The sequence below is a fragment of the Scatophagus argus genome, chromosome 16 (assembly GCF_020382885.2).
Source record: "Scatophagus argus isolate fScaArg1 chromosome 16, fScaArg1.pri, whole genome shotgun sequence".
Classification (NCBI taxonomy): domain Eukaryota; kingdom Metazoa; phylum Chordata; class Actinopteri; family Scatophagidae; genus Scatophagus; species Scatophagus argus.
The window spans coordinates 22,599,889-22,615,794 of NC_058508.1; the positions used below are offsets into that span (position 1 = coordinate 22,599,889).

A 15,906-nucleotide genomic window follows, 5' to 3' on the forward strand; every position below is an offset into this window, starting at 1 on the left:
GTCTCACAGACAGCTGCTCTGAGATCAGCACAGTCCGTGTCCGCTCTCTGACAGAAACACCTTAAATACAAAAGACAGAACTATTCCGAACCGTTTTATTCCATCAGCCAAATCTCCGATTATTAATCAGCAGACTCAGCTATAATAAAAACATCACTTTGTGTAAGTTGTTGATATTGTTACTCAATACACAGAGTTGAGCGTGTGTGTGTGTGTGTGTGTGTGTGTGTGAGGGACGTCCGGTAGTGACGGAGGCTCTCCGGTACCGGGAAGTGTTCAGCAGATTGAGGTTTCGGTTTCGTGGTCCTCCGTTCACAGCGTGCCGACCCTCCATTAATCAATCAGCATCGATTATTGATGCCGCCGCTGCGCAGCCGCCCCGTGAAGCTCCCATCATCATCACATCCATGTTGTTCCACCGGAGGAGGAGTCGGTAGGAGGCTAACAGCGAGCTAACGTTCCCGAGCGGCGGCACCGGGCGGGTTTCTCATGTCTGTTCATGTTTTCATGACGTTCAGCAGGGTCCAGCGGAGCCGTTACCGCCTCGAAGCCCTCCAGACTGTAGATGGCTGTCGGTCGGTGTTCCGTCGGACGACCCGGTTAGCTTAGCAGGGAGGATGCAGCAGCTAGCCGCCGTTAGCTCCGCAGCTGTTTATTTATATCGCTGTTATGTAAGAGCGGAGCCAGTTTAGCCGAGCAGCTAACGTTAGCCTGTCAGGATGAATGACGCGCAACAAGAAATGTCTCCAGATTTTGTCTTGATGCGTCTCGTGTCCGCGGCCGAGTACGACCGGCTGGACGAGCCCGACGACCTGATGTCCGGAGGCGGTGGGTTCGGGTCCGTTAAATCCGTGCTGGGTCACCACGGCAGCGGCATCAGCGGCGGGTTTGATCTGGACCCCAGCGGCCCCTCTGCAGGCCTCGGCTCGTCCTCCCCGCACTACAGCTCGCCGCTCCCCGGAAAAGGTGAGCTGGACGGCGGGCTGGTGTTGACGCAGGCCCCGTCGGGGTCCGAGGCGCCGCTGTCTCCTCCTCCGCCGGAGGACTTTGCCGTAGCGGCTCAACGGTTTGTGGACTTCCCGGTACAGAACGGCTCGGGAGGGCACGGGTCGAGGGCGCAGCTGATGGTGTTTCAGAACCTGCTGCGCTCCGGGGACCGGATCCTGGAGTGTGGACTGGAACAGCCTCCCCAGGGGTTTCTCCAGGAGGAAGCAGAGAGACAGAGGCAGCAGCTGGATTCTGGATCAGGTACCTGTGCTGGTGGCACAACATCTGGCCCTGGGCCCGGAGGAGGCGGTAAAGACCAGAACTCAAATTGCATCCCCTCTGCAGAGGAAGACCTGCAGTTGCAACAGCCACAGCTCCTCCAGTGGCACCCAGTCCTCACACTGTCCAAGGGGTCTGACAGATCCCAGAATCCCCAGCAGGGTGTCCCACCTCTGGACTCGGAGTCCGGGTCAGTCCTGTGCCACCGACACCGCCTGCTGACAGACCGACTGGCTAAATGGCCCCCAGGCCTGCTGGACCAAGCCCTGCGCCTGGGCCTGCTGGAACCCAGGAAGAACTGCCCTGCCGGGGACGATGACCCGGTCCTGGCTCTGGCCCGTAGGCTTGGTCAGTTGGGTGAGAGGAGGGAAGGAGGAGAAGGTGTGGCTGGTGAAATGGTGCTCCCGCTCCCTCGATGTTCTTGTCACAGTGTCTTGTCCTCTGGGACGGAGGGCATGGGGCCTGGCGAGGACCCGAGTGAGACCAGCGATGCCCTGCTGGTCCTGGAAGGCCTGGGCTCTGAAGAGGTGGGAAACCTTGGGGATGGAGGGGACATGGGGGACGCTGATAAAGGAGAGAGGAGGGTCAGTGGGATGTCTGGGGGGGCGGTCCCTGTGTTCTCCAGCGGGACTCTTAGCGGGCTGATGCGGCAGGTCCACAGGCTGGCAGAGGAGGCGGGAGTCTGCACCAGTCAGAGCTGCCGCTCGTCGCTGGCCGTCCTTGGTGCTACTTTGTCTCTCCCCCCTTGTGTGGAGTCCAGGCCTCCCATCAGCAGCACCACCACCAGCCCCTGTCTGTACCCCCCTGTCCGCCCGCAGGCCTTCCAGGCTGCAGGACCCCTCGGTGGTCTCCAAGTCTCCCCAGACCCTCTCTCGTCCTCTAGTCCAGATCCAAGCCCCCACACCCAGCATCAGCACCAGTCCCACTCCCAACCCCAGAGCCGCGCCACCACCCCCAAACTCGGTGTGGTCTCGGGGGGAGCAGGACGATGCGCCTCCCCCCTGGTTGTCCTGGAGGGGGAGGTGGGAGGAAGAGTGAGAGAGGAGGAGAAGACGCCGAGGGGGAAGTCGAGGAAAGGGGGATCCCTCAAAGTCCGGCTCAGCAAGCTGTTTAGAACCAAGAGCTCCAGCGGGGGGTCGGGGGGCCTGCTGGACAAGAGGCCGTCCCTGGCATCATCCACCTCGTCCGGAGGGAGTCTCCTGGACGTGTGGGGGTCCACCTGCAGCAACACAGAGCAGGACGGCAGCAGGTAAGAGGCTAAAATACTGACCTGAGATCAGCTTTAATTACTGCAGCTGTCGGTTCTTCTCCTCATCAGTTACCTTTAAAATGAATTTCATGTTAAGTCACATGGGCAGTCATGGATCAGCGGTTAGGGTGTCGGACCCGTAACCGGTGGATCGCTGGTTCGATTCCCCGTCCCGGTGTCCATGGCTGAGGTACCCTTGAGCAAGGTACCTAACCCCCACTGCTCCCCGGGCGCTGCACGCGGTCGCCCACTGCCCCGGGTTTGCTGTGTGTGTGTGCACGTCACTTGGGTGGGTTAAATGCAGAGCACAAATTTCGTTGGAGTGAGTTCCCTCCAATGACAAAATATGTCACTTTACTTTATTTTGATCATTAAAGAAACACTGAACGTTTCTGTGAAACTGTACAGCATTCCAGCGGATTCTCCACAAATTAAAGTTATCAATAAAAAACTGATTTGTTTAATTATCGTCCAAAGTGACATCAAGGCAGTAAAGTTTTCTAAATTAAATTATAGCACATCAGTGTGTGTGTGTGTGTGAAGTCTGTTTCGCTGCGTGTGTCATCACGTGTGTGTGAGCAGCACTGGATTTTTATCAGCAACGAGAAATCAATGTGATTGATTAGACCATCAGCAGAACAGGATCATTTCGTCCACCTGCCGTCCGTTCTGTCAGCAGAAGCTTTCCTCAGTTTCCGTACACCTGACAGACGAATCGTTGGGCTCTCTGTGAGCGCGCTCTCTGTGAGACGTTCCTCTTATTTCGGCCACCCCTCCTCTGGCGTGTGAAGCTGCTCTCAGGTCAGTATTTCACACTGGTATAAAAATATGGCAGCTGAACAAACTTCAACAAACTTTTTATATCTGTTGTCATGGTGACAAGCATCCTGGGAATTGCCATAGGGATGCTGCTGATGCAGCGCTCGGAGCCATGGCAACAGGGTTTAGACTTCAGTAAGCAGCAGGGAGGTGGGGGTGTGGCCTCCTGGTCTGAGAGCTCAGGTGTGTGTCAGGTGATAGGGTGACAGCAAAGGCTGGTAACCATGGAAACAGAAAAGTATGTTGCACATTAAGCACCCAAACAGAAGTGAGACAAAAAATAAAAACATTTTCGGTCTTCAGATATCAGCTTGTGAGGATGATGATGATGATGATGATGATGATGATGATGATGACAGTGCACTCTGCGTCCGCATGTCTCGTAACTGAAACCATCCCCAGAGTGAGCGCTCAGCTCTCAGTTTCGATCTTTGGAAACTGTAACACGTTGCGTGTTTGTCGGCGTTTGTGGGCTCAGGACTGATCCGGGGTCAGTGTTTGGGTTTGAGCTCTAACCTGTGAGTCAGCGAAGTTGTGAGACGTCCTGCTGACTGAGGACACGCCGCTGACCCGTGAGCTGTGGACAGGGTGGTGCAGACTCTCAGTTAAGGTGTGCTGTTTGTGTCCGTCAGGCTGCAGGTGTCCAGACCTCTCAGCGCCTTCTCTCCGGTGCCCTTCACTCCTGCGTTCACAGGTAAGATCACATCACTTCACTTCAGTCACATCACTTCATCCAGTACAGCTGAAGCCATCGGAACCAGTCATCGATATTCGTTCCATCGACTCATTGATTGATCGATCAGTCATTTCTCAGCTGATTTGTTTCTGCATTTCTTCTTCTGCGTCTTTTCAACAGAAAACTAACATTTCAGATTTTCACTTTTCTAACGTGTGTGTGTGTGTGTGTGTTCAGGTGAGACGGTGTCTCTGGTTGATGTGGATATTTCTCGGAGGGGGGGAAACTCTCTTCACCCCCCAACTCCCCCTCCCCCACCCAGACGGAGCCTCAGTCTGCTTGGTACTTCCTCTTCCTCTTCTTCTGCCTGTCTGTCTGCCTGTCTGTCTGCTTGTCTGTCTGTCTGTCTGTCGGCAGGTGAGTCTCGGCTGTGAAACCTTGACGTCTGTCTGTGTGTCTCTTGCAGACGATTTCGGGGGTCCTCCTCAGCAGCAGGGTCCCTTCCTGGAGCGCAGCGTCGGGGCGTCCATGCAGTCTCTGCCCCCCCGACCACTGGCCCTGCCCCCCCCTCTGAGCACCATCCAACACAGCCTGAGCCTCAACGGTAACACACACACACACTCTCTCTCACACACACACACACGCACACAAACAAACACTCTCTCTCTCTCTCTCTCACACTTACACGCACTCACACACACACACACACTCTGTCTCACTCTCTCTCACACACACACAGTCACACACTCTTTCTCACACACACACACACCTTGGCAGGTTTCACAGTGTGAGCAGGGGAGTCAATGTGTTTGTGTGACGTCAGACGTTTCCTCTGTGTGTTCGTCAGACGCCTTTCTCAGAGGGATCCCGAGGCCCGTCCCGCTGCGGCCCAACGGGCAGAACCCGCCTCCCCGGCTCGCCCCTCGCTGCCCCCTCGGTCGGCCCGACGCCGGCAGCTTCGCCACCAGCCTCAGAGAGCTGGAGAAGGTGGGGCTGAAGTGTGGGGCCTCTGGGGCTTTAGGTTTCACACATCTTCCTCAACTGGATTTGGTTTGGCCGGGGGTGGAGCTAACCTGTGTGTGTGTGTGTGTGTGTGTGTGTGTGTGCGTGTGTGTGTGTGGTGGTGGTGGTGGGGGGGTGTTCTCAGTGTGGTTGGTACTGGGGGCCGATGAACTGGGAGGACGCAGAGATGAAGCTGAAGGGGAAACCAGACGGATCGTTTCTGGTTCGGGACAGTTCAGACCCGCGGTACATCCTGAGTCTGAGCTTCAGGTCACAGGGGGTCACTCACCACACGCGCATGGAGCACTACAGAGGTAACGCACACACACGAGCGGAGCCTCTTCATGTCCACCTTCTGTCTGCCCAGGCTAACAGAAATACTAAGCGCGGTCTTGTGCACAGACGACTCAGTCCTCACGGCCTCAGACTGTGAGGACAGACTGTGGTCACAGAGAAGTGGACAGAGTCTGATCCCGCACTACAGAACCCAGCTGCTGATGACCCCAGCACTTCACGCTTTAGCTTCAGCGCAGCGTTAATGTGACGCTCTGTGATTGGCTGTTTGTCAGTGAAATGCACTCTGGGAGTCCTTCAGTTTTTATCAAAGAATTCAAATCTTTTCTAAGTCATCAGTTCATCTTTTGTTGAGATGATTCAGCAGGAATGATTCAGATGCTTAACATTTGAACTGGTCTGTTACAGTCAAACTGGTCTTGTCCTCCTGTGTGTCCTCCTGCAGGGACATTCAGTCTGTGGTGTCATCCCAAGTTTGAGGATCGTTGTCACTCGGTGGTGGAGTTCATAGAGAGAGCCATCATGCACTCCAAGAATGGAAAGTTCCTGTACTTCCTGCGCTCCAGAGTCCCCGGTAACCAATCAGCAGTCGCCTGCTGTCCACCTGTCTGTCACATGTTAAAGTACTGCGGACTTGCTCAGATTGGAGACCAGTGAATTTAAATTCCTTCACATTCTTAACTACATAAGAGTTAGCTGTCAGTGATTGGCTGAATCTCCTGAGTCTGCATCGCTCATCTGATTTCCTGTTTCAAAAGAAAGAGACTCCTGAGAAGAAAAGACTCCTGAAACAATCCAAGACTCAAACTTTGTTCTTTCTTTAGTGAACTCTTTAAAAAGAGGAGCCACCACGAGTCGGGCACATAAAAAGCATCTTAAAACCTGTCTGTGTACTGATGTCACTGCTTCTTCCTCTTGTGATACGTGAATGAAGTTTTGATTGCTGGTGTTCAGGTCTGCCACCGACGCCGGTCCAGCTCCTGTACCCGGTCTCCAGGTTCAGCAGCGTTAAGTCTCTGCAGCACCTCTGTCGCTTCTGCATCAGGCAGCTGGTCCGAATCGACCACATCCAGGAGCTGCCGCTGCCCACGTGAGTACCTGCTGCCGCTCGTACAGAAACACTCACCTGCACGGTACACAACTTCATTCGGCGCCCGGAGGTTTGGCCTTTGGCTGATGAAATGTTATTGCAACGTCAGAAACAACGAGCAGCAAGCGGTCATCGTGACTAATCAGATATGATCTTATTGAAGTGTTTTCTACACAAACATGAGGGACATTCAACTGGATCTCAGGGCTGATGAGTCATCATGAGTCCAGTCAAAAGAACAAGATGTTTAAAGTGGAACTGATCTGAGGTCAGATCTTAGTTACAGAAAATGATTCAGAGTGTGTTGTAATGAAACCTTCTTTTCAGATAATAAAATTTTTCTTTACAATAAGATCAGTTATAGTGTTCATTTAGCACACACTTTCCATAATTCCCTCTTACTGCAGGTCATTGGGACGCCCCCTAGTGGCTGGCTCCACCGTTCAAGTGTTCCATTTTTTGATCAGTTTGCCTTTAATTATTTCTTTGATGCTATAAAAAGGGTCGAAACATCAGGACTGCCTGCTCCTGATTGGCTCAGACGGGGGTTGAAACAATGGACAAGTAAAGACAGACGCTCAGTTTTAGCTTGGATGCATCAGACACACAAATCGTGTCAGTGGAGGAGAGGATATTAAAGCTAACAGGCTAACATCAGTATTAGCTTCTCCACAGGCTGACATCGATGTTAGCTTCTCATCAGGCTAATGAGGGTAAACTCATATTTTCTTTTGGGAAGTGAAGTATGTGTATTTCCTGTGTGTTGCTGGTGTACGCAGTACTTGTGTTGGTGTTTAAGGCAGTTTGTGGTGACTCTGTTCAGGCCTTTGATCTCCTACCTGAGGAAGTTTTATTACTACGACCCCGAGGAGGAGATCAACCCGTCCCTGAAGGAGCGAGGAGCTGAGTCCAGCAGCCAGCCGGGGGTCCCGTCTCAGACGTAGCACCGGAGCCTCTGGGGAGAGCGTGAGTTCAGTCATTTCCTACCACAGCATGTCGCTCTCGCACAGTCAGAGGACGAGTTTCTCCTGTGACGGTCCATCGCTGATGTGAAGCACTCAATCTGAAGGCGTTTAAATTCCTGAAGTAATGAAAACATGTTCCTTTCTTTTCCTCTGCCAGTTATTTTCTTTTATTGGACACTCGATCATTGAAGGACATTCAGCATTCAAACGGACTCCCAGCCAATCAGCTCCCTCCGCTCAGTCCTGTATCCGGGCGGGTTTCAGATGATCCACCCTCTTCTGTGCACTGTGATTGGCTCACAGAGTGTCAGCAGGGGAGGGGCAGGGGATGTGGAGACTCCGCCTCCCTTTTGATGTCATCACGGGGCGACTGGACGAAAGGAGACGTGACATCTCTGTTGTGGAGACAAACAGAGAACCTCAGAGTGAGGACAGGAGCATTTTGTCGCCTCTGGGATCCTTTAACTTCCAACACAAACCTGAGAATGAAAACCCGCTTTGGGATCTGAACTGACTCTGAATAAAGTACACGACGACACTGGAGGTCTTTCTCAATATGCACTTTGTCAAGTTGATTTGTGTCCAACTGCAGACAACAGGAGGACATAAAACAGGACCACAGCACACTCAGCTCAGTGTGTTGAAGCTGCTGGAAAACCAGCTTTTCTCTTCTGAGATCATTTCATTCAGTGAAGCCAAGCTTTAGCGTCGTGGCTAACAGGTGTTAGCACGATGTCTTCTAACTGGGTGTAAACCAGTTTATGCACCTGACCGAGCAGCTTCATTAAAACCACACAGCTAAGAAGCTACGACGGCTTCCTCCATTTTGGACTCTCTGACTCTCCGTCCACTCAGAGGTCAGCTCTCCCAGGACGGTTTCTTTTTGGTCACTTCAGTTTGAGCAGATTTACTCCATGTCTGCCAGTGAATGAACTGATTTTGCCCCAAACACATCCGGTGTGACCATGTTTGAAATCTACCCAAAGCATTGTGGGTAAACCATGCAGTGCGGTAACATTTGAACTGGGTCGGTACCTGACCCACGTCTGAATGCAGATTGAGAAAGGCCTCATCGCTGCACCCTCTGGTTCCGTTGTATATCCCCCATGTCCACATGTCCACCGTCCCCCAGCTTTGTAGTCAAACATCTGGGAGACGTTTTGGGATTTTGTGAAGCTGTCGAGTGCAAACTGAAACCAATTTAATTCAGTTCAATTTAATTTATTTATATAGCACGAAATCACAGCAGAACGGGTCCATGACACTTTCCAGCAGGTCTAAACCAAACATTTCATTTGATGGTTTTGTGTCTTTAACCAAAGTGTTGGCTGAAGTGAAATAGGCTCCTCGAGGGTCCGTTGAGGGGCCCTCTGGAGCTGTGGATCTGATCTTCCTCACCATACTGAGTTGCCTCGTTGTCTTGCAGAATTGTATTTTTTGTTTTCAGAGCACTTTAAGGACTTCTGGTCCGTGTTGGCTTGAAAGTTGAGACTGAAAGTTAATTCTCGCTTTGGGAACAGCAGGTTACCAAATAATCTCACCACAAGGTGCATTTAGTGGCTGTTCTGGAGCTTTGATGTGCTCACACCAGACGAAACACGTTTACATGTGCTCAGCATCGGCTGCATTTGGGTCGACTGTGTGGATTCAAGACACGACAACAGGTCAAAGGTCTTGAGATGTGGTTGAAAGCTCCACAACTGGGAGGACATTGATGTGATTGTCTTGTTTCTGAAGTCCAGAATGAACTTAAAGTCTCAACTCCCAAACAGTTTGATTTTAACATCCTCATTGAAGAGTGGAGCTTATTCTGTCACCTAAAGCTCAGAGTTCTCGAGTGTCTGTCGGGCCTGGACCGATAAGGCTGGAGGGTCAGCAACATCTGATTCCAGGTGCATTGTTTTTGCTAGTTAGCATTAGCATTAATTTAAAAGGACCAACCAGATACGGGATTGTGATGTGACGGTGGTCGCTGGTTCTACAGCACTGCGTTTGGGTCCTTTTCATGTTTCGAGATTTTCAAACGTACTCGTCCAGCTGTCTGGTCCAGGACAGACGCGGCTCTCGTGCAGAACTCTGACTTGAAATGTGACCTTCTAAAACAGCACAAACTGACGAAAACGAACTCAATTCTATTTTTGGTAATATTCTTCAAATCGCTGGGTCAAGATTTAGAGGTAATGAAGAGAAATAAAATAGATCGAGTTTGTGGATTTGTAAGAAAAGAAAATGGATTTACCTTAACCGCTGCAGAGTGGGACAGAGAACACATTGGTAAGAACCAGAGGATCCTGGAGGCGACCGAACACGCCGACTGTTGTGACAACGTTACCAAAAACTGAATTAAAACAGAACGAGGCTCAACGTGACGACTGCTGAGCCGCGGCGTCACCTTGATGATGTCAGGAGTCCCTGATGTTTCACTGGAACAGATGCTGGTTCTGGGGGGTTCTGAGTGGGTCCTGACCCAGCAGAGACTGGGAACACTGGAGCTGGGACCCGAGCACCCTGTGGGGACATGTCCATGATGTCAGGACTGTGAGGGGGACTTAATGATGCACACTGAAGTGGTGAATCTGTTAGTCTGTCCTGTTAATAAAACAGTGTGGGTGGACTGATGTCTGAGTTCAAGTTCCAGACCCACCAGCACGGTTCTGCCAAGACTCTACTGTCTCTGTGATGTTGTGGCTTCATTCAGTTTCACGCTCTTTTATTTAAAGATCTCATGCAACATTTGTGTCCAGTGAAGATGGCATTTGGACAGAATTGTCTTTGTTTTCCTTAAAGCAAAGAAGACGAAAAGTTTAGTTTTAGGTTTCCTCATAAGGCTCCTCGATCTATCACACGAAGTGCATTGTAACCACAGCAGGAAGAGCTGAGAACTTTCACAATAAAACCTCAGTAGGTTCTGTTATTTCAGACACACACACACACATACACACACAGTGACAATACGCAAGTTTAACACTCGGGAACAGAAGCTTTTATTTCAGAGTCCATCAGAGGGTCAAACAAACTGCTGTTTGGGTGTGTTTCTATGGTAACCACCAACTGAGCGTGCTTGTTAACAGCAAACTGTAACCAGTCAGTGATGTTGTTTAATTCAACGATGAATCACCTGTTGACTGTCAGTTCACACTGGACAAAAGTTTAAACTCCCCTCAGTATAACAACACATTTCATCTGAGGTGAAAGTACACAAGTACATTTACACAAGTACTTGAGGTACTTGTACTTGTACTCAAGATGAGTGTTTCTTTGTCACTACGTCCCAGAGAGAAATACTGTATGTTTTACTTCACTACATTTTTCTGACAGCTTTGGTTTCTATTCACATTAAAATTTGACATGAAAAAACAAGTTTCTAAGATCCAACACGTTAAGAAAGCAGCCAGTGGTTCTCTTATGAAGTCGGCTGTGGTTGTGTCTCCTGTCCGCAGAGCAGAAACTGAAAGTCAGAAAGTCTTTCACTTTTCTTCTTTGCTAACTAAGAAACTGAAACCCTTCAGTCTAACTGTTGCTAAACTCATTGCTGAGCGTCTTGTTAGGAGCAGGCGGGAATGTTGACGCACGGCTGAACTTCAACCTTCTTCCCGCCGTCGGGCGCTGCGCCACAGTCGGCACGCGGAGTCCCGGCGAACGTGGCGGGTTCCTTCAGACGTCCAATGGTGGGACTGCAGACGCACACACAATATTCAGACAGCTCTGTGGGTGCATAGCTTTCATATTTTCATATTCAGTGCAGGAAGTAGTTTGTTTTTTAAAGAGATTAATTTTCACCACATGTGAGTCAGACTGCATTTAACACCAGCAAATCACAGGAGAACAGGGATCAGTGGAGATCAGGGTGGAGGTCAGGGTGGAGATAAGGCTGCAGCATCAGTCGGCTCACCTGTAGTTGCTGTAATCAGGTTTGCAGTATCTCTTCCTGGCGCGCTGAGACTTTGTTCCACAGGGAGGCCTGCACAAAGTCCAGGGCTCCCAGCCGTCCCAGCTGCCCTTCACTGTGAGCCACACACACACACACACACACACATTCACCTGGCTGATGAGGTGAACTTTCTTCTCTTCTTCCTCTGATTTCAGGGATGAAGACGCCGAGTGTGCACGCTGCAGGTATTTGTACTTTCTGTACTTGCCGGGGCTGAGATGAATATCGAGCAGTACTGGAGCAGTACTTTTTATGAGTACCAATATCCTCAGTACTGCGTAGCTGACAGATAAAAACAGCAGCAGCTGCGTTTTGTTCCTTTACATCCCGAACACAACAAACTCCTGACAGCCAAACTTTATCAAGTCTGCTTTCACTTTTTAATGTTTCTAACAAAATACAAAGAACCCGGACTTTGTATGTAAAGGAACCCTGCTGCTGTGTGTGTGAGTGTGTGTGTGTGCGTCACCCACCGTAACAGCTGTTGACGTCGTAGCAGACCCGTCTCTCGGTCAGAGCGTCTCCGCTGCAGATGGACCCGTTGTGAGCTTTGTGAAGACACTGACGGTCTCGGGTCTGACTGCCGCCGTGTTGCTTACAGCGGATGTCTCGTGCCCCGAACGGGAACTTACACTGGCTCCACTCAGACCACTCAGACCACATGCCATCCACTGCAAATACACAGCAGCACCATGCAGTAACAGTACTGCAGTATTGTCTGGACCATACAGTAACAGTACTGCAGTACCGTCAGCACCACGCAGTAACAGTAACTGCAGTTTAGCAGTTTAATCCAGTGGTTCCCAACCTGAGGGGCCGGGCCCCTCAGGTTGGGAACCACTGGATAAACGTCCCCAGATAAACGTGAGGGGTCGTCATGTGACTGATGGGACAGATTCTGTCAGAGACACACGTTTGTTTCCAGTTTCTGCACTTTGACCTTTGATGTGATGGAATTTGGATCTTTGTTTTTATGCCATTTTAAACGTCACAAATGTGCAAAACAAACTTGAGCCTGAAAGTGTTTTTAGTCAGAGCTCAGCGGCCATAAAGGCAGCCAGAAACTGAAGCTGTTGGCCAAATGTCGTGGAGCAGAAATACGAAATACTCAAGTACAAGTACCAAAAATACAGACGAAACGTGTCAGTGTACAAGTTGTTTGGTCTCTAAGCTCTGAATCTGCTGCAGCTGAGTCACTCAGGCTCCTTCATTTGATGGTTGAAATCACGTAAAAACAGAATAAAAGCACCTTTTAATCAGGACTGGAAACGTTTTGGAAACATTTTGGAAACGTTCTGGAAACGTTCTGCGGTGCAGAGCCTGCCGGCTGGTTGTTCAGTCCTCGTGATGCTCTTTAACAGACAAACTGTGGTGTACCTGGACAGTGGGTGTTGGTCCTACAGAGGCTGGTTCGACGTCCCTCTCCAGTACAGGGCTGGCCACCATGTTGGGGGGTGGGGCTGTCACACTTCCTGATTGACAACTGCAATCCCACCCCACAGGTAACAGGACAGGAAGAGAAGGCAGACCAAGACCCCCAACCTCCGTCCACTGGCACAGACAGACAGAAGGACAGAAGGTCATTGGAGTCTGTCCTTTGTGGACGGAGGGTCAGTCAGGCAGGTGGACACACAGACAGGTGTACCTTTGCACTGAGGCAGGTGATTGCAGTCCTCTGCTTGCCTGTCGTCACCCTGACATCCTCTGCCAGGCGGGCTGGCTGAAGGGGCGGGGTTAGAACAGGACCGGTGGCGAATCCTGACTGAAGCTCGGCCTTGTGGGACACAGGAAGAGGAACACTCACCCCAACTGGACCATCCGGACCAGAGCCCGTCCACTGTCCAAGACACAGAGAGACAGATGAGGACACTCAGTGGTGGACTCTGGGTATTAGTTGTGTGTGTGTGTGTGTGTGTGTGTGTGTGTGTGTGTGTGTGTGTGTGTGTGTGAGTGTGTGTGTGCTACCAGGACAGGCACTCTGACAGACGCTTGTCTGAGTGCTCGGTCCATCACAGAAACGACCACCATATTTAGGGGCGGGTTGATTACACGTCCTCATTGACAGTTGCAGACCCTCCCCACAGGAGACAGAGCACGGACCAGGTGGAGACCACGCCCCCCAGTTACCATCCACTGTACAGACAGCCAATCAGAACACAGGTCAGGTTCACACTGAGAGACTTTACCTTTATTTCCAGTCAGTTCAGTCACTCACCTGGACAATTTGGGAGATCACTGCAGTCCTCTACCTGGAAGTCATCTCCCGGACAATTGTTGCCAGGTGGCACTGTGTGATTGGAAGGGGCGGGGTCAGAACAGGAACGATGTCGCACTCTGGAGGGGATGACGGCATGACCTTGATTGTCACTGATACACGACCCGGAACAATGAGACCACTCGGACCAACTGGACCACCCACCATGAACTGAGCGAAACAGCCAGGTGGACAGAGTGAGACATTCAGTCGTACAGGTAGACAGACAGGTGGACAGAGAGAGAGACAGCTAGGTTACCTGGACAGGTGGTGTGTGTTGGACACTCCTCTGTCTCCTCTGAAGGACCGCTACAGGCTGAGCGGCACTCAGGAGGACTGGAGCAGATCCTCTCTCTCTTCCGGACTCCGCCTCCTCCACAGGTCACCGAGCAGGCTGACCAGCTGAGCCACAAGTCCCACCCCTTAGCTACACACAAACACACACATCACATGACCAAATCCAACTTCAACACGTCAGTGATTAGTGTGTGTGTGTGTGTACCGTTACAGCAGCTGCCTTCACAGGGCTGTGTCTGCAGTTTGTCCTCAGCGTTCTCACACTCCGATTGGCCGATTCCAAAGCACGTCCTGCTTCTTTGTGACACTCCTTCTCCACACAGGACGTTACACGGTGACCATGGCGACCAGGGAGACCACACTGGAGGACTGGAAACACACCGGCACATATTGGTTTGACTGGTGAAGACGTCTCTGACTGAACCATGTGTGTTGTGAGGACACATGTTGACGCAATCCACTGTGGGGACTCACTTCATCTGGGGCCCCTGGACTCAGTCCTCACAAGGTGAACAAGGTCAGTGTGTGTGTGTGTGTGTGTGTGTGTGTGTGTGTGCACTGACCCACAGGACTGACACACGCCGTCTGCTGTCTGGTAACCATAGTGAGGGTTCTGACAGCAGTCATCTTCATCCACCTCACCGAGCTCCTCATCACACCGACCGAAGATGAGGTTGAAACGTGCAAAACATCGAACACTCACTGCGCGCGTGCGCACACACGCACACACACACACACACACACGCACAGGAGAATAAAATGTGTGTGTGGAGGCGTTTCGGGATTTCACCACAGCTCAAAGTTCATCCCTGTTTCCAGTTAAAAGTTGCACAATTTTCAGGTAAATTTCCAACAACCTCGTTAACAAATACAGACGAGCCAGGCTTTGTTTTGTTTGCTGCTGCAGGAACTTTTTCTTTTCCTCTGGTGAGACTTTCACTGTGGTTCACTAACGATTAATTAGATGGTTCAAACTGATGATTTGGTTGTCACTAATGCTGCATGCACAGAAGAGCAATCTGGGCTTCTGTTTATCAAGAGGTGCTTTGAAGTCAAAGTAAGCATCAAAGCACCCAGACTGAAGCTTCAGCACTGACAGAACACCATGTAGAAATTATACGGATGTGCTTCAGTTTTACTGCCAGCTGTGGTCTGGAGTATTTCAGTGAATAAAAGCTGACCGCATGTGAAAAGTTCACTCACTCAACATGAGAGAGAAAATATACGCACTGCTAACCGCTAACCGCTAACCCAACAACAGTCAGTCAGTTGCTTCAGCATGATGACGGTAGTTTAATGTCTGCTGACAGCAGGCTTCAGAGTCAGACCACCAGGGGGCGCTAAGACGTTCTCTGCCTACATGTAACATCACAGCTACTGTCACCAAAGTCCAAGATGAAGCCCTTCAATCAATCACTCTGAAGGCTGTTTGATTTTTGTTGCTCATCAGAGATTTGTTGTTTGTGAAGGCGCCGACAGATGTTGTCACATCAGAAAGGCACTTCGGCGTGTTGCACAGTCAGCATTTCATTCAGCGGACCAGACTGACCTGAACGCTCCACAGAAACCAGCAGCAGAACCGCAACAAGTAGAACCCTCAGAACCGCCAGAACGTCCATCCTGCTGAAGACAGAAGACTGCAGTTCACTTCTGGCTCTTCACTTTCTCTTTCCTGCTAACTTCAGCTGCGACGCTCCGTCCGAGCCTCCGCCCAGTGGGTGTCAGTCTGGATTAGTCACGCTGTGAGGACCAGGTCCAGCTCCCTACAAGGTAAACCATGAGGCTTCATCTGTGTGTGTGTGTGTGTGTGTGTGAATGTTAAATTTCCTGTAAAGGTTATCAGCCTCCAAACTGACCTTCAGTGAAGCAACAGGCTGCTTCTGCCAGCTGATAAACAAACACACACACTCAGATTATTTAGGCCACTTTGTTTAGTCCAGTGGTCTCCAACCCGGGGGGTCGGGCCCCTCCAGAGGGCTCCCAGATAAACCTGAAGGGTCATCACGTGATTAATGGGACAGAAGAAAAAAACTAAATCGTGAGACACACATCTGTTTCCAGTT

General features: G+C 50.9%; 2 protein-coding genes across 3 annotated transcripts; one reads left to right on the forward strand and one right to left on the reverse strand.

Annotated features, from left to right (window-relative positions):
* Window positions 1-215: 215 nt before the first annotated feature.
* On the forward strand, window positions 216-10,029 carry LOC124073946. Of its 2 annotated transcripts, XM_046416519.1 has the most exons (10): window positions 216-2,515; window positions 3,967-4,028; window positions 4,248-4,352; window positions 4,477-4,614; window positions 4,858-4,997; window positions 5,158-5,326; window positions 5,752-5,880; window positions 6,261-6,396; window positions 7,220-7,362; window positions 7,519-10,029. In XM_046416519.1, exons 1-9 carry the CDS (start codon window positions 720-722, stop codon window positions 7,338-7,340), a joined length of 2,796 nt encoding a protein of 931 aa, XP_046272475.1. In that variant the 5' UTR covers window positions 216-719; the 3' UTR covers window positions 7,341-7,362; window positions 7,519-10,029. The 2 variants fall into 2 exon arrangements, with proteins under 2 accessions (XP_046272475.1, XP_046272476.1); XM_046416520.1 differs by lacking the exon at window positions 4,248-4,352.
* A 292-nt stretch (window positions 10,030-10,321) lies between these two features.
* Window positions 10,322-15,579, reverse strand: LOC124073952 (properdin-like). The gene is made up of 11 exons (XM_046416531.1): window positions 15,393-15,579; window positions 14,407-14,545; window positions 14,049-14,212; window positions 13,806-13,973; window positions 13,508-13,717; window positions 13,258-13,425; window positions 12,938-13,129; window positions 12,670-12,843; window positions 11,766-11,963; window positions 11,254-11,365; window positions 10,322-11,035 (listed from the first exon to the last, which is right to left on the reverse strand). Exons 1-11 carry the CDS (start codon window positions 15,460-15,462, stop codon window positions 10,906-10,908), a joined length of 1,725 nt encoding a protein of 574 aa, XP_046272487.1. The 5' UTR covers window positions 15,463-15,579; the 3' UTR covers window positions 10,322-10,905.
* Window positions 15,580-15,906: the final 327 nt, after the last annotated feature.